The sequence below is a fragment of the Carassius gibelio genome, chromosome B25 (assembly GCF_023724105.1).
Source record: "Carassius gibelio isolate Cgi1373 ecotype wild population from Czech Republic chromosome B25, carGib1.2-hapl.c, whole genome shotgun sequence".
Taxonomy (NCBI): domain Eukaryota; kingdom Metazoa; phylum Chordata; class Actinopteri; order Cypriniformes; family Cyprinidae; genus Carassius; species Carassius gibelio.
In genome coordinates, this window is record NC_068420.1 from 3027495 (window position 1) to 3052285 (window position 24791).

At 36.1% G+C, this 24791-nt stretch overlaps 1 protein-coding gene across 1 annotated transcript in view; it reads left to right on the forward strand.

The window, feature by feature from the left end:
* Positions 1 to 1148: 1148 nt before the first annotated feature.
* The window catches only part of LOC128014025 (uncharacterized), a 71223-nt gene continuing 47580 nt past the window's right edge, over positions 1149 to 24791 (forward strand). Inside the window, 3 exon segments of the mRNA XM_052597265.1 lie at positions 1149 to 1980; positions 9201 to 9746; positions 9749 to 10658. Of these exon segments, the coding sequence (XP_052453225.1) occupies positions 1149 to 1980; positions 9201 to 9746; positions 9749 to 10658 (2288 nt within the window).

A 24791-nucleotide genomic window follows, 5' to 3' on the forward strand; every position in this document is an offset into this window, starting at 1 on the left:
TGGAGGAATGATGCTGAAAATACAGCTGCACATCACAGAAATAAATTATAATTTAAAGGATATTAAAATAGAAAACATTATTTTATTTTTTGATAATTTTGAATTATTACTGAAATACAGCCATTTTTTGTTTCAAACAGTTCATTGAACAATAATAAATGAAGTACCTGAAGCTGACAATGAAGTAAATGTATAATAATTAGCAAAGATGATTAATTTAGCGTTGTAAACGCGCGTGTGAGCGAGGTGAAGACGCGCCTGAGGACCAAACACAGCACAACGGTAGGAAACTTCACTCCTCTCATTATTTCTCTTTTACTATAGCGATTTATTTTTAGATACGTGAACTGAGTCTTTCATAGAGTTGTAGAGTTATTAGAGAAATAGAGTTATTTTTTACATTCTTTGGTCGAAGTTTTCAGATCGGCACTTCGGAGCCTGTTCTCGACTCGGTTGATTCAGATCGACACTTCGGAGCATGTTCGCGACTCGGTTGATTCAAATCGACACTTCGGAGCATGTTTGAGATTTTTTTTTTAATTCAGATCTGGACATCGAAGCAGGAAGTGTTTGTCAAACAGTTAATTGGTGATAAATGAATATTTGGACTTCAGTAGGGCTCTAAACTTTTTATCCATTCCCAGCAAACATTTGGACGTCTTTTGACCGTTGAAAAGACGTCCATCCGAGACGTCCCGTCATGGTTGAAAAATAGTTCCAAAATGAAAGTTGAACCGACGTCTTTGACGTCTTCTAGACGTGAAATGCGCGTATTTTCTGCACATCCCTGGATGTCTAAATGTGTCGTCTTCTGGACGTCTAAATGCGTCGATTTCTGGACGTCGTTGTCTTCTGGATTTTTAAATGCGTTGCTGCATAGTTTAAGTGTATGTATATAAAAGCCTGCATATAAAATAATCACACACCCACTGTGTAACATCTTGCAAGGCAATCAATTATGGCAGAGAGATAAGTCGAACTTTTTACAGGCTCTGATTTAATTGTGTAAAAGGCCGTCTATTCTTAGTCTACAGTTTTTCTTTATTTAAGATTATTTATTTACTCTGTTTTCTGTTACTACATTCGTGAGATTTTTTGTTTATACGAGTCTATTCGCTTGTCTTTTGTGCTGCACTCGCTGAAGCGTTATGGTGGGGAAAACTGGAGAACATGCCTATGCTGGAATAGCTTCAGGTGAAGAAGGAGATGAACCTATCGATACGATGGAGATTGAAGTGTCCTCTGCTAAAGATGTTAGACAGAAGACTATGCCTCACACCCCTCTCAAAAGTCCTGGACCCAAAAGAGTGAAAGCAGTACAGGAAAGTGATGATATTTCCACTAGCGTTCTGTACGCCGCCATCCAAAGCCTCAGTCGTAAATTCGATGAAAATTCTGAATACATTCGTGCCTTTGAATTCCAACTGAAAGTGAACACTGATGCAATTGTCAAAATTTCCGAGTCTCTGGATGCCAATACGACGGCGTTGAAAGGTGTTAAGGAGGATGTGGTTAATTTGAAATCACAGGTAACGCACTTACAGAAGGAAAACGAAGTGTTGAAACAGAAATGTGTGGAGCATGACCGATACAAACGCAGGTGGTGTTTGAGGCTAAATGGAGTTCCAGAAAGAGAAGATGAGGATGTCGGAAGTGTCGTGATTGATATCTCGTCTCAGATTGTCCCTCACTCTCCAGAACAACTGCAGAATACTGTGGACACAGTTCATCGCCTTGGCAAAAAAGTGAAGGGTGCAAGACCGCGGCAAATCATCATTCAGTTTGGCATGAGATTTGTACGTGACATGGTTTGGAGAATGTCAAAGAATGCACCGGTCTGCATGGAGAAAAAAATTCGTTTTAGAGAGGATTTTTGCAAGGACGACCGGGAGGCTCATGCTCGTCTATGGCCTAAAGTTGAGGAGGCAAGAAAGAAAAACTTGAAAGCATACCTTCACGACGGATATGCAGTGATTAATGGTCAGAGAGTGACAGCTTAGTTAGTGGTGAATGAAGTGATGTGCTAGCTTTTGAGTTACTTTAAATCTGTGAGGAGAATAGGTTCAATTGTCTACTAAGGCACAGTTAGGCAATGTCGTATTCAGGATCATGCGATTGTATGGATCTAGGTATTTCATTAGGAATTCTATTCAAAGTTAATATCGAATATATTATTTGTACGTCATTCCTTAAGGCTTATTTTGAGTTCGGTTTTATCGGCCTTAAATGTGTTATTATATGCCTGTGTAAGAGGAACGATATTTGATCTTCTGCAAAATCTGTAATTAGTTTTTTTTAAATTCTTAATCTTAATTCAAGTTTATGTCTTTTTCTCTGTTATCTCTAAATGTTCGAGGTATTAGGTGTAATGTTAAACGTAAGGCACTTTTTCTTTTTTGCAAGGAGCAAGTAAAGGTAAATTGTTTCTTTCTTCAAGAGACTCATTCAACTGATGTAGATGTGAGATTTTGGAAATCACAATGGGGTGGAGAGGCTTTATTCTCTCATGGAACTTCTCACTCAGCAGGGGTCGCTTTTTTGTTTAAACGGATGGACAGCAAAATTGTTGCAAGTTCAAGCGATAATGAGGGTCACTGGATTATGGTGATTCTTGAATCAAATGAATGTAATTTAATTTTGATAAATGTTTATGGTTACACTAACAAGGCCGCTAATAAGTTGTTTTTTCAGAATATGGCTACAAAAATTGATGTCTGGAAGAACACATATTTTACAGATAAAATTATTATTGGAGGGGATTTTAACGCTGTTCCAGATGAATGGCATAGATACCCCACTCCTTTCACCACTTTTTCCTATAACCCCCTGATTTATAATGCATCTCAGTTTCTTGATTTAATTGATGTTTGGCGTGTACAGAACCCACATAAGAAACAATTTACATGGGGTTCCTTTTCAGGGCGCATTCAGCGTTCCAGGTTGGATTTTTGGTTGATAACTAGTAATCTTCTTTCTTCTACATTTGATTGTAATATTTCTCCTTCAGTTTTAACTGATCACAGTGCCATATCACTTTCTCTAAGGTGTAATGACAGCTCTACGTCTACCAGAACTCACTGGAAGTTTAATAATAATTTACTAAAATGTGAATCTTTTTGTAATTCTATTTTGTTAATGATTAATAATGTTAAAACCATGTCTGAATTAACCTCAATTGGCAAATGGGAATGGGTCAAATTTAATGTAAAAAAAATAGCGATTAAAAAAGGCAAACAAATTGCAAATGCTAGAAAATTTAGGCAGACAACAATTTTATCAAGACTAAATTATTTCAGTAATAAAGACATACTTAGTAAGAGTGAGGAAAAAGAACTTTATACTCTTCAATCAGAGTTAGATGATTTTTATACAGAAAAGGCTAAAGAAGCATTTATACGATCTAGAGCCAGGTGGATTGAGGAAGGGGAAAAAAATTCTTCATATTTCTTTAATCTAGAAAAACAAAAACAAGCTTTGAAAATTATTAATAGACTTAGTATTGATAATTGTATAAGCCAAGAAAAAACACTAATTGATTACTACATATATTCCTTCTATAACGATTTATATAAATCAAAATTTTCAGAAAGCGGTTGTGATCTCTTCTTCTCCTTTTTAAAAGATAGAGTTCCTATTATAGACTCTGATTTTAGAAATATGATGGATGCTGACATTGAGATTTCAGAATTAGACACTGCTATAAAGCAAATGTCTAATGGAAAGTCGCCAGGTATTGATGGCATCACAGTAGAACTATATAAACACTTTTGGCACAAAATAAGAATTTTAGTTTTTGAAGCACTAAAGGAATGTATAGATAAAGCTGAATTATCTCCATCAATGAAGCACGGTTTAATTATTCTAGCTCCAAAGTTGAACAAAGATAAATTATTTTTAGACAATTGGAGACCAATAACTCTTTTATGTAATGATTTCAAACTGCTCTCTCATGTTTTTGCAAATAGATTAAAAAAGGGTATTGGTGAAATGATCAGTGAAACACAATCTGCTTTTATTAAAAGGAGAAGTATTCACAGTCATGTTAGGCTAGTTCTTGATATGCTTGATTATAATTTTTTAATTCCCCAGACAAGCTTACTTCTATTTCTAGATTTCTTCAAGGCATTTGATACCCTTGAACACTTCTTTTTGTTTAGATCCTTAGAAACTTTTGGTTTTGGCCCTATGTTTTGTAAAGTAATTTCCATGTTTTATAATGATATTTTTAGTAGTGTTTCTCTTAATGTTGGTTCATCACCCAAAATCCAAATTAAACGAGGAATTCGTCAGGGATGCCCTGTCTCACCATTACTTTTTAATCTTGCAGTTGAACTTATGTCTTTATTCATTAAAAACTTTGAAGATAGTATAGGCATAGATATTCTTGGTAGAACCTTTACTATAAGTCAATTTGCAGATGACACTCTTTTATTTCTTAAAAATAAAGAGGTACTTCCATTAGTTATTGAAAAAATTTCTGTTTTCTCAAAGGCATCAGGCCTGACTCTAAACTTAAAAAAATGTGAATTAATGGCAATCCATAATTGTAATTTAGACGTTATAGAGGGCATTCCAGTAAAAAAGGAGATTAAGTATTTAGGGGTTATGATTACAAATAATGTTGTTAATAGAGAACATTCAAATTTTAACTCTAAAATAGAAAGTATGAAAAAATCCTTAAATCATTGGTTATCTCGAGACCTATCTATACTGGGTAGAATTCTCTTAACTAAAACTGAGGGAATATCCAAACTTATCTACTTATATCAAGCCTTGTATACTGCCCCTAGAGTAATTAAATCGGTGAATTCAATCTTATTTAAATTTATTTGGAAAAATAAAACGCATTATCTACGTAAATTTCATATGGTAAAAGAGTATGAACATGGAGGTTTGAGAGCCATTGACTTTGAATCTCTTCTTGGTACATTCAGAATAAAATGGTTGAAAGAGTGTTTAACAAAGTCACACTCGATATGGTACCATATTCCTAACCACATTTTTAAAAAAATTGGCGGCCTTGATTTTGTGTTGAGATGTGATCTCGACCCTTGTAAAATTCCTCTGAAGGTATCTAATTTTCATAAACAAGTACTGTTATTTCGGAAAATGATGTTTACCCATAACTTTTCATCTCACAATTCCACTCTTTGGAACAATAGGGTTGTAATTATTAATAGAAAATCTCTGTTTAAAAGTGATTGGTATAGCCAGGGTATTTTATTTATTCATGATTTGTTAGATGATAATGGCTTTTTCTTATCTTATATTGATTTCATTAGTAAATACAAAGTTAAAGGGGGGGTGAAATGCTATTTCATGCATACTGAGTTTTTTACACTGTTAAAGAGTTGGATTCCCATGCTAAACATGGACAAAGTTTCAAAAATTAAGTTGTACGTTTGAAGGAGTATTTTTGTTCCAAAAAAACCTCTTCCGGTTTGTCACAAGTTTCGGAAAGTTTTTTTCGAGTATGGCTCTGTGTGACGTTAGATGGAGCGGAATTTCCTTATATGGGTCCTGAGGCACTTCTGCTGGAAGAGCGCACGCTCCCGTATAGCAGAGCAGAGAGAGGCTGAGCAAAGACAATCACTGATCAGAGCGAGAGCGTCGCGAAAAGTCACAAAAGAAGTGTGTTTTTGGTTGCCAGGGCAAGACAACCCTGCACAGATTACCAAAAGAGAAACAGCATTAAGGGACCAGTGGATGGAGTTTATTTTTACAGAGCATCAACGGAGTTGTGCAAGTGTTTTTGTTTGTTCCCTGCATTTCGAAGATGCTTGTTTTACAAACAAGGCCCAGTTTGACGCCGGATTTGCGTATCGTTTATTTCTTAAGGATGATGCAGTCCCAACGAAAAAGGGTCACGATCGTGTGTTGGAACCACATGCGGTGAGTAAAACTGCTTCAAATATCTCTGTGTTGTTAACTTAGCTATCCGAGCGTAAGCACACCAAGTAAACAACATGCGATGTTGTCATCAAACTGCACTTTCCACATGTACACCTTAAAAAGAAAAAAAAAGATGACAAAGTGGAACTTAGTCATTTTCCAAAACCGCTAAGCAAATATACACAGTTTCAGTACATACCACATAGAGACGCCTTTGCTGATGCTGCTCTTGTTAAATTTCAGTCTCTGGATCTGTGTCACAGCTTCCACATGCTCTCAACTCAAAATCCTACTGGCGCTCGTGATTCTTTAGCTCCGCCCACACGTCACGCCTCTAGGTTCTCGTGTTTTTCCGGGAAAAATCGGTACAGACTATCTTTCTCTTATGAATATAACAAAAATAAAGACTTTTTGGAGTTATGAAGGATGCAGTACTACTCTATAGGTACTCAAGATTAACAGGATATTGAGTGAAAACGAGCATTTCACCCCCCCTTTAAAATTACATTAAAAGGTTATAATAAGAAATGCAATGCTATACCTACTGGATTGTTAAGAATAATCCAAAGTAGTTTTTCTGATCTTTTATCTAGACCAGTAGTTCCTCTCCCCTCTTTGAAAATATGTAATGTTGACCTCTTAGACTGTAAGTGTAATAACAAACTTATTTATAAGGAACTTAAACGTATCATCACTGGTGATTATAAATGTTATTTTCTGGGAGATGTTGAAACCTCAGTAAGGGACAAAGCTTTTACCCATTATATAGCTTACCCAGTTGCTCCAAAGGTCAAGGAGACTCATTATAAAATTATGTTTAGGATATATCCAGTTAGTGACTTTATACAAAAACGATTTCATTTCGATGTGGATCCTTGTGGTTTCTGCTCTTCATTTCCTGAAACACTTGATCACCTTTTCTTTTATTGTGAGGTTTCTTCTAAATTTTGGTTTGATATACATAGCTGGTTGTCAGTAAAAATGGAGACAGTTTCTCCTATAACTCAGCAAGATGTGCTCTTTTTTAAATGTGATTTAAATTCATCCTTCTCTGATGTTGTGAATTTTGTTTTGTTGATGGGTAAATATCATATACATACTTGTAAATGGAAAAAATGTAAACCTTCCTTCAATATATTCTTATGTGAGATTGTTAAAATGTTTCAGAGCTTAAAATGCCTCAAAAAACTTAATCGAAAATCGGAAAAGTTATGCTTCTCTTTGTCAAAATATCTATTATTTTAAAAACATTTTTAACTTCATTGACTACAATTTTGGTTTCATCCTTGCTCCTTGTTATTTGTTTGTTTTATTTATTTATTTATTTATTTATTTTCTCTCTCTTTAATGTAAACTATGTGCTGGTCTATATGAAAGTGTCTTACATTGTTGGTTCCCTGTCTTGTTATGTACATTAAGCAATAAATAAATAAATAAATAAATATTGAACTACACGTATCTAAAAGTCAAAGAAACAATTAAACATGAAACCCCATATAACTATAAACGTGTACAAACATATCTGAATGCGATTTTTAAGAAATCTTCAGCGTTACATATTTCTACCGATTCATGCCGTCCTACCGCGACTATTTTTGGCCGGCCACACGACGTCGCCGTCGGACCAATGTTTGCTGGTTTGTTATTAAGGACGTAGTGTCATGGATCGCAAGAGGCGAAGACTCAAGTGCAGGCAGATGGGAAGACTTTATTTATACGTCACCAAAATAAACAGAAACACAACTGAAACCAGAGGAGCGTTCAAAGTTACGAGACATAGACTGAAGTCAGATTCCCAGTGAAATGCTCTCAGACAGCAAATGCAATGAGTTTGCATCCTTCTTTTCTGAGAAGATCATCAATATCAGGAAGGCGATTAGCACATCCTCAAGTAATGCAGAGGTCAGACAGATTCAGCCACAATATCAAAAAGATACTACGTGTATTTTTGAAGCAATTGATTGCAACATTCTGGAAGACACAGTGCAGCACCTAAAATCATCAACCTGCTATCTTGACACACTTCCCACATCTTTTTTCAACAGTGTGCGTAACTGCTTAGAAGCAGATTTCTTAGAAGTGGTGAACACTTCACTTCTTTCTGGGACATTTCCAAACTCCTTAAAAACTGCAGTTGCAGATATGCTCACTGAATATAAACCTAACAGAGCACTCAGATCATTAGGATCGAGTCAGTTAGAAATACCAAGGGTTCACACAAAACAAGGGGAATCTGCTTTTAGTTTCTATGCCGCTCACAGTTGGAATCATCTTCCAGAAGAGACCAATTAAATTCAATTCAATTCAATTCAAGTTTTACAAAACAAATCGTTACAAAGCAGCTTTACAGAAAATTATGTTTCTACAATATTTAGTAGTAGCTAGTAGTTTGTGCACATTTGACAGGATTTTAGAAAAAATAAAAAAAATAATAATAATACAAGACGTAGTCAGCTAGACGATGAACTATCAATATTATTAAGTTATTATATGATTCAGTCACACATTTAGCAATAATTGTTAGTTCTGTTTGTTGATTCAGGGTTAGCATCATCTGAGGTCCTCTGAGGGTCAGCATCATCTCTTCTCAGGTGTTCTGGATCCAGACTGGAGCTTGTGTAAATCCTAGTTACCACGGGATGTGAATCCCGTGGCGAAACATAGAAACAAAATAGAGACATCATTAGCATAGCTGCTGATCCAACAAAGTAAAATTAGTTTAACCCAAGCTAATGAATAAAAATGCACCTTTGATCAGATGCAACTACACTCACAAATAAAAGATACATTATTCGAATGCTTGGCGAAAGAGATGCGTTTTTAATCTAGATTTAAACAGAGAGAGTGTGTCTGAACCCCGAACATTATCAGGAAGGCTATTCCAGAGTTTGGGAGCCAAATGTGAGAAAGCTCTACCTCCTTTAGTGGACTTTGCTATCCTAGGAACTACCAAAAGTCCAGCGTTTTGTGACCTTAGGGTGCGTGATGGGTTGTAACGTGGTAGAAGGCTAGTTAGGTACTGTTATATACTGAGCTAGGGTTGATTGACCTTTAGGGGGCAATCTATTGCCGTTTTGACTTGGCTTAAATACACCAAAGAAGAAGAGTTAAATGAGATTAAATCCACCTGTGATCCTCTGACATGTGTATTGTTTGCTGCTGGTTCCTTCTGAGTAAATTTCCTCATCTTGACCTGATCTGTGTCTCTCAAGTTATTACATTTTTGGCGATGAGGATGAAAGCAAGGAAAAAGGAAGTTTTGAAAAGGTGAAAAAGCTGGATCCCTACAAGTGGGAGCTTTCGAAAAGAAGATGGCCAACATGATAGGAACAGTCACACCATTCCTCGATTAGATGATCTTTTTGCAACATTGTCAGGAGGGCAGAAGTTCACCAAATTGGATATGAGTCACGCTTACCATCAGATTGCATTAGATGCAGAGTCCAAGAAATATGTCACAGTGAATACCCATAAGGGGCTGTTTACTTACCGTGTGTTACCCTTTGGAGTTTCTTCTAGTCCTGCTATCTTCCAAAGGACCATTGAGGGAGTACTGCAAGGTCTTCCTTATGTGGCAGTTTTCCTGGATGACATCTTGGTGACCGGTAGCAATGATGGCGAGCATCTCCAAACGCTGGCTAGGGTATTGGAAAGGTTGCAGGAAGCAGGATTGCGTTTGAAACGGAGTAAATGTACTTTCATGGAAAAAGAGGTAATGTTCTTGGGTCATAAAGTTGATGAGACTGGCCTACACCCAGTACCCGAAAAAGTGACTGCTATTCAAAGTGATCCCTCGCCAAATACTGTGACTGAGTTGAAGGCCTATTTGGGACTGTTAAACTACTATAAAAAATTTTGCCCAACTTGTCTACTGTTTTAGCCCCAGTGCACAAGATGCTGCGAAAGGAGACAAAATGGCACTGGGGTGGAGAACAAGAAGATGCCTTTGTTCAGTCTAAAAAAATGCTCCAATCAGTAGAAGTTCTGGTCCATTATGACCCCCAGAAGGATGTGATGTTATCATGTGATGCTTCTCCTTATGGCTTAGGTGCAGTTCTTTCTCATAAGATGCCAGATGGTAGTGAAAGACCCATTGGATTTATGTCACGGACATTGAAACAAGCTGAGCGGAATTATTCGCAGTTGGACAAGGAAGGATTGGCTGTAATGTTTGGCTTGCAACGCTTCCATAAGTATTTGTATGGTCGGAAGTTTACCATCGTTACAGATCATAAACCCTTGTTGTCTTTGTTTAACGAGTTAAAATCTGTTCCCCAAATGTCATCTCCTAGGATCCAGCGATGGGCTGTAACATTAAGAGCATATGAATACAACATTATCTACAAACCTGGCAAGGATCATGCAAATGCAGATGCTCTAAGTCGGTTACCCTTGCCAACTGAATCGGTCCCAGAACAGGAGGAAAGAGTACTAATGCTGGAGAATGCAGACATAACCTTGATTACAGCAGAACAGGTGAGAAGTTGGACACAAAAAGATCCGGTATTATCCAGAGTGAGAGAAATGGTGCAACGAGGATTGCTGCAGGAAAAAATAGGAGCAGAGTTTGACCCATTCACATCAAGAAAAGATGAATTAAGTGTACAGGATGGTTGTGTGCTTTGGGGGGCTCGCGTAATCATTCCCAGTGTGGGTAGATCAGAAGTCCTGAACCAGCTGCATCAGTGTCATCCTGGAGTGTCTAGGATGAAAGCGTTAGCCCGAAGTTATGTGTGGTGGCCAAAGATGGACCAGGATGTGGAAAGGTTAGTTAAAACCTGTCGTATCTGTCAAGAACATAGAAACGTTCCTGCTGTAGCTCCACTTCATCCTTGGAATTGGCCAGAAAAACCATGGCAAAGACTGCATGTGGATTATGCAGGACCCTTCATGGGGAAAATGTTCTTGATCTTGATTGATGCACATTCAAAATGGATAGATGGGTATCCTGTGAACTCCGCTACATCTGCTGTAACCATTGAATGTTTGCGTACTAGCTTTAGTAACCATGGACTACCGGAACTAATTGTATCAGATAATGCTACTTGCTTTGTGAGTGCTGAATTCAAAGAGTTCCTGAAAAAAAATGGAGTACGACATGTTACTTCTGCACCCTATCATGCTTCCAGTAATGGGTTAGTAGAGCGGGCTGTACAAATTGTTAAAGGCATGTTAAAAAAATGTGTTGAAGGAACAATGGCAACTAAATTGGCTCGAGTGTTATTCAGTTACAGGATTACTCCTCAGACCACCACAGGACTTTCTCCAGCTGAACTGTTGCATGGACGGAAATTACGATGTTCTTTGGACTTTATACATCCCGATTTAACTGTGAAGATTCAGGAACAACAACAAAAGCAAAAAGTCCATCATGACAAAAAGGCCCATGAACGTAGCTTGGGTGTTGGAGATCCAGTACTTGTTCGGAATTTTACTTACGGACCGAAATGGATTCCGGGACATATTGAGACGGTGACTGGACCACTTTCTTATAAAGTGATGCTGGGTGATGGGAGAGTGGTCCGAAGACATGTGGATCAAATTCATGCCGGACAGAAATTGCTTGTGAACCTTTCAGAGGAGGCTTTGGACCATAAATCTCCTGATTTGGATTTTTCTGATAACTCAGCTGCTGTAGTGGCTAAACAGACTGATGAAAAAGAAACTGAGGACATTTCCAGGGGGACTAATCCCCTTGAAGTAAGTGGGGAGTCTGCTCAACCTGGTGAGATAACCACTGAATCACTGACACAATCCTTCAGCCCTGTTGTGAGACGGTCACAAAGAACCAGGAAAGTGCCTGGTCATTTAAAAGATTATGAACTGAATTGAAGAAAAAAAAAAAAAGAAAAGTTAAAAAAAGTTATATTTTTTGAATTATATTGTAACATGATTGTAGTATTGTGATTTATGGAGAAATATTGTACACTTGGGGGGAAGATGTTATATACTGAGCTAGGGTTGATTGACCTTTAGGGGGCAATCTATTGCCGTTTTGACTTGGCTTAAATACACCAAAGAAGAAGATGTTAAATGAGATTAAATCCACCTGTGATCCTCTGACATGTGTATTGTTTGCTGCTGGTTCCTTCTGAGTAAATTTCCTCATCTTGACCTGATCTGTGTCTCTCAAGTTATTACAGGTACGCAGGAGCTAAACCATTTAGGGCCTTATAGGTAAGTAATGATAATTTGTAACTGATACAGAACTTAATAGGTAGCCAGTGCAGAGACTGTAAAATTGGGGTAATATGATCATATTTTCTTGACTTCGTAAGGACTCTAGCTGCTGCATTTCTGACGACCTGTAGCTTGTTTATTGACGAAGCAGGACAACCACCTAGAAGTGCATTACAATAGTCCAGTCTAGAGGTCATGAATGCATGAACTAACTTTTCTGCATCAGAAACAGATAACATGTTTCGTAGCTTGGCAATGTTTCTAAGATGGAAGAATGCAGTTTTTGTAACATTGGAAATATGATTTTCAAAAGACAAATTGCTGTCTAATATAACACCCAGATTTCTGACTGTAGAGGAAGTAACAGTATATCCGTCTAGTTGTAGATTGTAATCTACAAGATTCTGTGTAGTGTTTTTTGGTCCAATAATTAGTATCTCTGTCTTATCCGAATTTAATTGGAGAAAATTATTTGTCATCCAATCTTTTACATTTTTAACACACTCTGTTAGCTTAGATAATTGGGAAGTTTCATCTGGTCTCGTTGAGATATATAGCGGAGTATCATCAGCATAACAGTGGAAGCTAATTCCGTATTTTCTAATAATATTACCAAGGGGCAACATGTATATTGAAAATAGAAGGGGACCTAGGACGGATCCTTGTGGCACTCCATATTTTACTGATGATAAATGAGATGACTCCCCATTTAAGGTAACAAAATGGTAGCGATCGGACAGGTAGGATCTAAACTATCTTAGAGCCTGCCCTTGAATACCTGTATAGTTTTGTAATCGATCTATGAGTATGTCATGATCTATGGTGTCGAACGCAGCACTAAGATCAAGTAAGACTAGAAATGAGATGCAGCCTTGATCTGACGCAAAGAGCAGGTCATTTGTAATTTTAACAAGTGCAGTTTCTGTGGTATGGTGGGGCCTAAAACCTGACTGAAATTCTTCATACAGATCATTTTTATGCAGGAAGGTGCTCAATTGAGCAGACACAAATTTTTCTAACATTTTAGACATAAATGGAAGATTTGAAATAGGCCTATAATTTGCCAGTACACTAGGATCTAGTTTTGGTTTCTTAATAAGAGGCTTGATAACCGCCAGCTTGAATGGATTTGGGACGTGACCTAAAGATAACGACGAGTTAATGATATTGAGAAGCGGTTCTTCGGCTACAGGTAACAGCTCTTTCAGTAATTTAGTGGGTACAGGATCTAATAAACATGTTGTTGGTTTAGATACAGTGATGAGTTTATTTAGCTCTTCCTGTCCTATGGTTGTAAAGCACTGCAGTTTATCTTTGGGTGCGATGGATGAAACTGTGTTAGATGCTGTAGAATCTACATTCGCTATTGTATTTCTAATGTTATCTATTAGTGAAGAAATTCATAAAGTCATTACTATTTAACGTTGGTGGAATATTTGAATCAGGTGGCGTCTGGTAATTTGTTAATTTAGCCACTGTGCTAAATAAAAACCTTGGATTGTTTTGGTTATTTTCAATGAGTTTGTGTATATGCTCTGCCCTAGCAGTTTTTAGAGCCTGTCTATAGCTGGACATACTGTTTTTCCAAGCAATTCTTAAAAACTTCCCAGTTAGTTTTTCTCCATTTGTGTTCAAGACTACGAGTTTCTTTCTTGAGAGAGTGAGTATTACTGTTATACCATGGCACAGTACGTTTTTCTCTAACCTTTTTCAATTTGATGGGGGCAACAGTTTCTAATGTATTAGAAAAAAATAGTGCCCATGTTGCCAGTCATTTGTCTAATTCATGTGTATTTTTGGGTACAAATAGCAGTTGAGATAGATCAGGCAGGTTATTTGCGAATCTTTCTTTGGTGGCTGGAACAATAGTTCTGCCCAGACGGTAACGCTGAGACATATAGTTAATATCAGTTATACGCAGCATGCACGATACAAGGAAATGGTCTGTAATATCATCACTTTGAGGTACAATATCTGTAGCAGTAAGATCGATTCCATGCGATATAATTAAATCTAGTGTATGATTAAAACGATGAGTGGGCCCGGTGACATTTTGCTTGACTCCAAAAGAGTTTATTAGGTCAGTGAACGCAAGTCCTAATGTATCATTTGTATTATCAACGTGAATATTAAAATCTCCCATGATTAGCGCCTTATCAACTGTAACTAGAAGGTCTGAGAGGAAATCTGCAAATTCTTTGAGGTATTCTGTATATGGCCCTGGTGGTCTATACACAGTAGCCAGAGCAAGAGATACATTAGATTTCTTTTGCATGTCTGACAGAGTAACATTTAGCAGAAGTATTTCAAAAGAGTTAAACCTATATCCTGTTTTCTGGGTAACATTGAGAATATCACTCTATATTGTTGCAACACCTCCGCCACGACCAGTCTGACGGGGCTCATGCTTATAACAGTAGTTTGGTGGAGTAGACTCATTTAGACCAAAATAATCATTTGGTTTTAGCCAGGTTTCAGTCAAGCAGAGTAAATCAAAACTATTATCTTTGATCATTTCATTTACAATAACTGCTTTGGGTTTCAGTGATCTAATATTTATGAGCCCAAACTTTAAAAATTGTTTTTGTTCATTTACTTTACATTTTTCTGGTTTAATTGCGATAAGATTTTTTCTAGATCCTACATTATATTTATATTTTGACTTCACTATTCGGGGAACAGACACAGTCTTAATAGTTTTTACAGCGCAAGTACTTTTAGCATTTAAGCGGGTGGAACAAAACTCATCATAATGGTTATTTGAGAATTGTCTTACTAGTCACATGGAGCGAAGTGTCCTGGAGATGTTGTCAGAGAGAAGCTCCGCTCCAATTCTGCTGGGGTGTAATCCATCAGCGCGAAACAGCCTAGGACGCTCCCAGAAAAGATTCCAGTTATTAACAAATAGCAGTTTCTGTTCTTTACACCATGACAACAACCATTCATTTAAAGCAAAAAGTCTACTGAACCTTTCGTGTCCTCGTCGTTACGTGGGCAGTGGTCCTGAAATGACGATCGTCGCCGCGGGCGTCGTGCTTCGAACCGTCTCGATCAGGCTGCTGAAGTCCCTCTTCAGTGTCTCCGTCTGCCGCAGCGTGGTGTCGTTAACCCCGGCGTGAAGCAAGACCGCTCTGGGGCTCTCGTCGGCCTTCAGGATCGCGGGTATCTACACAGAAACATTGAGAACACGAGCACCAGGCAAACAATGAGCGTGCACTTTACCTTCGTTTAACGTAGCACGGACGTGTCGGACGATGGAGTCTCCGATGATCACAGCGTCGCGTCCTGTCTTGCGGAGGGGAGCGCAGCGGTTCCGGGTGGAGATCTCGAAGGCAGGAGGGGGAGAAGTCGTCACCCGGGGCCTGGCTCGTGTCCTCCGCTGTGGATTCACCCAGGGTCCATGGTGTTCCAGCGTCGCAGTGAAGGACATCTGGGAAGATCGCGTCCTGGGTGCACCGGGCCTGTGCAGAGAAACACACGGAGTAGACGTGGTTGGACTGTTAACAGCACGCTGTATACTTACCCTGGACTTGTGAACGTCAGCCCGGGATGATTCCAGCGCGGCTCTCCGTTCTCTCAGCTGGGCCTGCCAATCCTCCAGGTCGGGAATCTGCTTCCCCATGGCCTCGAACTTGAGCTGCACAGAGTGGAGACATTCATCCGCCATTAAAGCAAGTAACAGTGAGTACAGCAGTGGTAATGTGTGTGAATAGAGTATTAGCAATATAAGCGCAGTTAGCAGAAACCACGCTTGCTGATGCTAACGGGCTATGAGCTAATAGCGGACCCGGGAGATCAAAATAAAACTAGTGATAGCGAGGCGCTCTGATTGTTTTTGTTGTAGAATATAATAGAGGATATATTCACACGTTATATAAACGGAAACGATGGTGTATAAAATAGATTTTTAAGTTAAAAATAGTCGATGAAAAGAATATAGTGACGGAGCTCAAACACAGTACAGACGCCAACAACAAACAGGAAGTGACATCAGGAAGTGCAGCCTTTTTTAAATCTCAGTTATTGTGCGCTCTTGAAGAGAGTTTAATTGTTTTGACTATAGTAACTAGGGCTGGGATGATACGCTAATCTGCCAATTCAATACTATCCCGATACTTGTGTGCTGATTCAATATATATTTATAATTATATATATATATATATATATATATATATATATATATATATATATATATATATATATATATATATATATATATATATATATATATATAATTGAGTATTGTGATTATAGTTATATAACTATTGCAATTTGTGACTTATCCAAATTGTCTAAGGAGGTCTGGGAACGACTGAAGAAGACAGCAGTGAGGGAAGGAAGTAATCACCAGAATGTAAGTTCTTTGAGAATGTGTGCATTGTTTATTACAAGTTGAGTTTTCATTTAAATGTAGCAATGTACACAGTGAGTCAAAAGTTTTAAATATATTTTAAAAGTATAGTTTATTTCTATAATGCACAGCTATATTTTCAGCATTAATTACTCCAGTCTTCAGTGTCACATGATGTTCAGAAATCATTCTAAATTATGATTTACTGCTCAATAAATTTTTCTGATTATTACTAGCGTTGAAATTGAATTAAAATTGAATACCAGTGGTAGAGAAGACTTTTGTAATTTCACAAAATATATTTTTTTTCAATGTTTTGAACTTTGTTTTTATAAAATAATCATGAAGAAAAAAAGTGACTCTCCAGAAATGCTAAGTTTTCTTCCCCATCATTTCTAATATGGGGTACGTTTCCCTAAAACCAACTGTGGTCACAAGTTCCTTCGTTACCAATAGAGTTCAGTGGAACTAATGACCGTAGTAAGCTAACTGCAGATGTGATTCACATCATTCATGTACGTCATGAGCAGATGTACACTTTGATCATAGCGGCAATAATGTGATTAGGTGCATGTAAATGCACTGATTGATGATAATCAGCAATGTTTATGAAAAAGCAGCAAATCAGTATATGAAAAAGATCATGTGACACTGAAGATTGGAGTAAAGTTACTGAAAATTCAGCTTTGCCTCATAATTATTTCAATAAATACGTTTTAAAGTATATTTGAAAAAGAGTATGGAAACTGTTATTTCTTTCTTTTTTTTTCTTTTTTTTACAATATTACTTTTTTTATATATTTATATTTCTCAAGTTAATTTAGCCTTGGTGAGCAAAAGAGACTTCTCTTGAAAACCATAAAGAAAAGATTCCAGATGTTTGACTGGTTGTGAACATACATAAGCAACATTAACAAGATGATCCTCCCTTTCAGCTCAGAGAAGGATGTTGACAGTGCAGGCCCAGGATGAAGAATAGGAGGAAGAACACATTTAACAATTTTCTCATAAACTTTCCATGTGTTATAATAAAAACAATGAACATGACTACAGTAATATGCTAAATGTTATTAAAAGATTCTAGTTTGCAAGAAATCTGAGTGTCTGACTCTACACTAGAGGAACTCTTTTCTGAAGAAGATCAGGTGCTGAGAAGGAGCCTTGTTCTACAGCAAAACACTGCATCAAGCCTCCTGTCCTTCCCTCAGAAGAGCCTGTCTTCTGCTGCTGGGGTAAGAAACACACTCTTCCTCTTCTCTATCAGCTGTCCTGCACCTAACTCTGCCTCCTCAGCACTGTCTGAAAGAGTCATCTCCACAGTCAGTAATCAGAGATCACAGATTCTTCTGAGAAAGTCAATACGCTCATTTTCTTTAAAACTGTTTTTTCGGGTGGGACAAATAATACAGGAGAGATGCTAGAAATCTCTATATTGTTCATTTTTCATAGCTTTATGAATGTTTTTTTTTCTGAGAAGCTCAAGAATTATGGTTCTTTGGAAATTGCTATATTGTTTAGGTTTATCCTCTGATAGTGAGCACAGAGCCCTGATCATGACATGCAAGAAAAAAAAAAGTCATGTCTATGATTTACTAATTCGTTCCCTCGATGTACTAAAACATGCAAGCTTACTTTTACATTTCATTGATGTGCTAAATCGTATGCACAATTTACTAATTCGTTCTCTTGATGTATAAATATTGTACATGATTTAGCAAATCGAGGGAATGAAATAGAAAATAGTGCGCATGAATTAGCTACATTTTTTCCTGCATGCCATGTAATTAAAGCACATCACCACCAGACATTTATACCAGGAGCCTCATATACAACGCTCAAGAAACAGTTTTACTTTGTGCAGTATCTCTGTGCAGTATCTGCTGAATTGTTTCATATCTATTGATCATGTATTTTTTGTTGCACCAAATTATGTAGAGTTGTATCAATTAGTGTACTGATAATTAAATATAATTTTCACTGATAACGTCATTAACTATCCCCATCCTTAATAAGACAAACATTATCTGTTGTTTATATTGTGTAATCTATGAATTTATGTATTTAGTTTTCTGTGTTCATGACAATGTTTTGGCTTAATATTTGTAGAAAGTAGTGCTGAATAAATGTTGATTTGTGAATGAATGCAGTGTTTTTTGTCTATTTTATATTAGAATGTAATGTTTTTGTATTTGCTTGCATTGAATGTATGTAATTAATGTATTTACAATGAATCCCATATAATTAGATTACAATTAGATTTCATAAGGTTTATTTTTTACACCAGAGATGGATTGAGTTTATTAGTTCTTTATGTATTTCAAGGTAATGGTGAGGTGAAAATATGTTGTTGCTACCAATATTATCTGGTAAGGTCACGTCCTCATAACGTCCCAGTTTGTTCATTAGGACGTTCTATTCACGTTCCACGTTTGTGGGAATCACAATGTTACGTTGCTTGAACGTTATTTGGGACATCGCTGCAACGAATATGGTCAGGTCCAGTTACGTCGTCACGAGCTGGGCGTCACTTCAGAAGCCTGTTCGCGACCCTGTTGATCAGGGCCGTGCACAGACCTTTTGAGGGGCATGTGCTGAAACTGAAAAAGGGCACCCCCCCCCCCTTTTTTATATCAAGATTATTTAGTAAGCCTGCATAAAAGGAAGAAATGGTCACATCTTCATGACAAATTCAATAACACAAAATAATAGTCTCAAAAGCTTTAGATTTATTCACGATTAATAACAACCATAATAATAATATTAGATAATTAGATAATATAGATAAACAGGGTTTTAAGGGCTTCTTTAAACCTAATACAACAGCAACCTTCTGTGAGCCATGAATCTGGCAAAAAATTGATACTGTGGTGGACCAGGGATGTTGGTCTCTCGAAGGTCTCTTATTCACTACACTTTCCCCTAAAATAAGCCAGCAATGAAAAAATAAATAAAAATAGTGTGAAAAGTACAGTTGCAGTGAAAAGCATTTCTGAAGGATCACGTGACACTGAAGAGTACTGAACTGGAGTAATGATGCTGAAAATTCAGCTTTGATCACAAAAATAAATTACATTTTAAAATATTCAAATAGAAAACAGTTATTTAAAATTTTAAATATATTACACAATATTACTGATTTTGCTGTATTTTGGATCAAATAAATGAAGCCTTGGAATGAATCACGAATTACATTCTGTATGATAAAATATAAAGATTTCAGTGATCTTCTGTAATTTTTTTTTGTTTAGTTACTACTACATTACTGTAGTAAAACCATGTTTTACAACATTTTATAAAGAGAGTATACAGAGAGTATACCATAACATGATTAGCCTAAATGTTAATAAATTAAGTGTATCAGCAATCATAAATCAAAGAAGAAATTTCTTAGAAATATATGTTATAGGTGACGAGGATCACTCGTTGCTTTGTGTAAGTTCCAGTACGAAACAGCGCGGGGGCGCACCTGTTATGATTTTCCGATGGTAAAAACAAATTATATGTTGTTGTATTACTTATCAATATATCGTTTTTGACCAGCGAATGTGTGCAAATGTGATTTTTTTTCTGTCCGTCATTAAAACGGCGATGGCGCCTGCCGCTGCGGGCATCACATTACATTTTCATCTAGGTTACAAACTAGATTTTTTAGCTATATAGACGGAGCGCTCAGTTTTTCCTGTGGTAAAATGCATTTGGCCAAATTAGCATTTTATTAAAGATGAAATGCTACTATCTGCACAGGCTATTTAAGTGTTGGCTATGTATTGGCTATATGGCAAATGCTAGCCCTCTCTCTCAGGCGACGTCCCACATGTCTCAGTGAGTCAGTCAGACATCAAATAAATAAAATATGAGCCTTTATAGACAGTGTTTAGTAGTACTTCTTCAAACAACAAGATATTTATTTACCCTTCGCAAAACTTTGTTCAGCTCAGCTGTTGTCTACTGTGCGGCTGCTGTGGAACTTCAGTTGATTCAATGAGAGGGGGCGGAGTTATCAGCTTACTGACCGCTTGAGGATCGAATAAGATTTACACAAGCTCGTTTTAAGAACTTTCATTTGGTAAAACAGACAGACAGACGTAAAGGGTGACCAATAGCAGTGATTAAAAAAAAAAAAAAAAACACCACCAAAAAAAGGGCACTTCGGAGTGTAAGGCCAAAAAGGGCATGTGCTCTGCACAGGTTGAGCCCTACCTGTGCACGTGCCTGAAAAAGATACTATGTCTATTTTTGAAGCAATTGATAGCAACATTCTGGAAGACACAGTGCAGCACCTAAAATCATCAACCTGCTATCTTGACACACTTCCCACATCTTTTTTCAACAGTGTGCTTAACTGCTTAGCAGATCTCTTAGAAGTGGTGAACACTTCACTTCTTTCTGGGACATTTCCAAACTCCTTAAAAACTGCAGTTGCAGATATGCTCACTGAATATAAACCTAACAGAGCACTCAGATCATTAGGATCGAGTCAGTTAGAAATACCAAGGGTTCACACAAAACAAGGGGAATCTGCTTTTAGTTTTTATGCCGCTCGCAGTTGGAATCATCTTCCGGAAGAGACCAGATGTGCTAAAACACTAGTCACATTTAAATCTAGACTTAAAACTCATCTGTTTAGCTGTGCATTTATTGAATGAGCACTGTGCAATGTCCGAACTGATTGCACTATATTTTCACTGTTTTTTTTTTTTTTTTAAGTAAACGAATTTTGTAACTGTTTTTAAATTCATTTTAAGTACATTTTTTAATCATTTTAAAAAATTTAAAATTGCTTGTTTTATTTTTGTTATAATTTTTCTTTATGATTATTTTACTTTCTTTTATGTAAAGCACTTTGAATTACCATTGTGTATGAAATGTGCTATATATATAAACTTGCCTTGCCTTGCCTAGTGTGTAAGTGGGCGTATATATATATATGTATAAACACACACAAACACACACTACCGGTCAGAGTTTGGGATCAGAATGATTGTTTTTTTTTTTTACAAGATTTTATTTTACTCATCAAGACAGCATTTATTTGATCAAAAATACTGGAAAACATGTAATATTGTAAGATATTATTAACATTTTTCTATTTTAATATACATGAAAGTGTAATTTATTCATGTGATGTGCAGCTGTATTTTCAGCATCATTCCTCCAGTCTTCAGTGTCACATGATCTTCAGAAATCAGAATAATATGATGATTTATTATTAGAATTATCAACAGTTTTGCTGATAAATATTATTTTGTAACTGTGATACTTTTTTCAGGATTCTTTGATGAATAAAAAGTTAAAAAGAAGAGCTTTTATTTAAAATATAAATATTTTCTAACAATATTCAGTTCAATAGTTTGGGCTCAGTAAATTTTTATCCTTTCTTTTTTTTTATAAGAAATTGTATTCTTTATTAGATCTTATAATCTTTTATTCAGGATGTGTTACATTGATAAGAAGTGATATCAAAGATTAATATTGTTAGAAGAGATATATATTTTGAATAAACGCTGTTCTTTAAAAAAATTATACATCGAAGAATCCTGAAAACATTATCGCAGATTCCAAAATAATATTTGGTAGCACAACTATTAATAATTGAATTAATAAATCATCATAATTTCATGATTTCTAAAGATCATGTTACACTGAAGACTGGAGGAATTATGCTGAAAATACAGCTGCACAAACACAGAAATAAATTATATTTTAAAGGATATTAAAATAGAAACCTTTATTTTATTTTGATAATTTTGAATTATTACTGAAATACAACCTTTTTTTTGTTTCAAACAGTTCATTGAACAATAATAAATGAAGTACCTGAAGCTGACAATGAAGTAAATGTATAATAATTAGCAAAGATGATTAATTTAGCGTTGTAAACGCGCGTGTGAGCGAGGTGAAGACGCGCCTGAGGACCAAACACAGCACAACGGTAGGAAACTTCACTCCTCTCATTATTTATCTTTTACTATAGCGATTTATTTTTAGATACGTGATCTGGGTCTTTCATAGAGTTGTAGAGTTATTAGAGAAATAGAGTTATTTTTTACATTCTTTGGTTGAAGTTTTCAGATCGGCACTTCGGAGCCTGTTCGCGACTCGGTTGATTCAGATCGGCACTTCGGAGCATGTTCGCGATTCGGAGCATTTTCGCGACTCGGTTGATTCAGATCGGCACTTCGGAGCATGTTTGAGATTTTTTTTTAATTCAGATCAGGACATCGAAGCAGGAAGTGTTTGTTAAACAGTTAATTGGTGATAAATGAATATTTGGACTTGAGGCTTTTTTTTTTACCTGTCGATTCAGCATGGACATGGACCCACACACAAAGGTGGACACACTCTAGACTTAATCATCAGTAGGGCTCTAAACTTTTCATCCATTGTTATTAAGGACGTAGTGTCACGGATCGCAAGAGGCGAAGACTCAAGTGCAGGCAGATGGGAAGATTTTATTTATACGTCACCAAAATAAACAAAAACACAACTGAAACCAGAGGAGTGTTCAAAGTTACGAGACATAGACTGAAGTCAGATTCCCAGTGAAATGCTCTCAGACAGCAAATGCAATGAGTTTGCATCCTTCTTTTCTGAGAAGATCATCAACATCAGGAAGGCGATTAGCACATCCTCAAGTAATGCAGAGGTCAGACAGATTCAGCCACAATATCAAAAAGATACTGTCTATTTTTGAAGCAATTGATAGCAAGATTCTGGAAGACACAGTGCAGCACCTAAAATCATCAACCTGCTATCTTGACACACTTCCCACATCTTTTTTCAACAGTGTGCTTAACTGCTTAGAAGCAGATCTCTTAGAAGTGGTGAACACTTCACTTCTTTCTGGGACATTTCCAAACTCCTTAAAAACTGCAGTTGCAGATATGCTCACTGAATATAAACCTAACAGAGCACTCAGATCATTAGGATCGAGTCAGTTAGAAATACCAAAGGTTCACACAAAACAAGGGGAATCTGCTTTTAGTTTCTATGCCGCTCGCAGTTGGAATCATCTTCCAGAAGAGACCAGATGTGCTAAAACACTAGTCACATTTAAATCTAGACTTAAAACTCATCTGTTTAGCTGTGCATTTATTGAATGAGCACTCTGCAATGTCCGAACTGATTGCACTATATTTTCACTGTTTTTTTTTCCCCAAGTAAACGAATTTTGTAACTGTTTTTAAATTCATTTTAAATTAAGTAATTTTTTGATCATTTTAAAAGTTTTAAAATTGCTTGTTTAATTTGTGTTATAATTTTTCTTTATGATTATTTTACTTTCTTTTATGTAAAGCACTTTGAAATACCATTGTGTATGAAATGTGCTATATATATAAACTTGCCTTGCCTTGCCTAGTGTGTTAGTGGGCATATATATATATATATATATATATATATATAACACACACACAAACACACACTACCGGTCAGAGTTTGGGATCAGAATGATTGTTTATGTTTTTATACAAGAATTTATTTTACTCATCAAGACAGCATTTATTTGATCAAAAATACTGGAAAACATGTAATATTGTAAGATATTATTAAAATTTTTCTATTTTAATATACATGAAAGTGTAATTTATTCATGTGATGTGCAGCTGTATTTTCAGCATCATTCCTCCAGTGTTCAGTGTCACATGATCTTCAGAAATCAGAATAATATGATGATTTATTATTAGAATTATCAACAGTTTTGCTGATAAATATTATTTTGTAATCTGTGATACTTTTTTCAGGATTCTTTGATGAATAAAAAGTTAAAAAGAAGAGCTTTTATTTAAAATATAAATATTTTCTAACAATATTCATTACAGTTCAATAATTTGGGCTCAGTAAATTTTTATCCTTTCTTTTTTTTTATAAGAAATTTTATTCTTTATTAGATCTTAGAATCTTTTATTCAGGATGTGTTACATTGATAAGAAGTGATATCAAAGATTAATATTGTTAGAAGAGATTTATATTTTGAATAAACGCTGTTCTTTAAGAAAAATTATACATCGAAGAATCCTGAAAACATTATCGCAGATTCCAAAATAATATTTGGTAGCACAACTATTAATAATTGTATTAATAAATCATCATAATTTCATGATTTCTAAAGATCATGTAACACTGAAGACTGGAGGAATGATGCTGAAAATACAGCTGCACATCACAGAAATAAATTATATTTTAAAGGATATTAAAATAGAAAACATTATTTTATTTTATTTTTATAATTTTGAATTATTACTGAAATACAACCTTTTTTTTGTTTCAAACAGTTCATTGAACAATAATAAATGAAGTACCTGAAGCTGACAATGAAGTAAATGTATAATAATTAGCAAAGATGATTAATTTAGCGTTGTAAACGCGC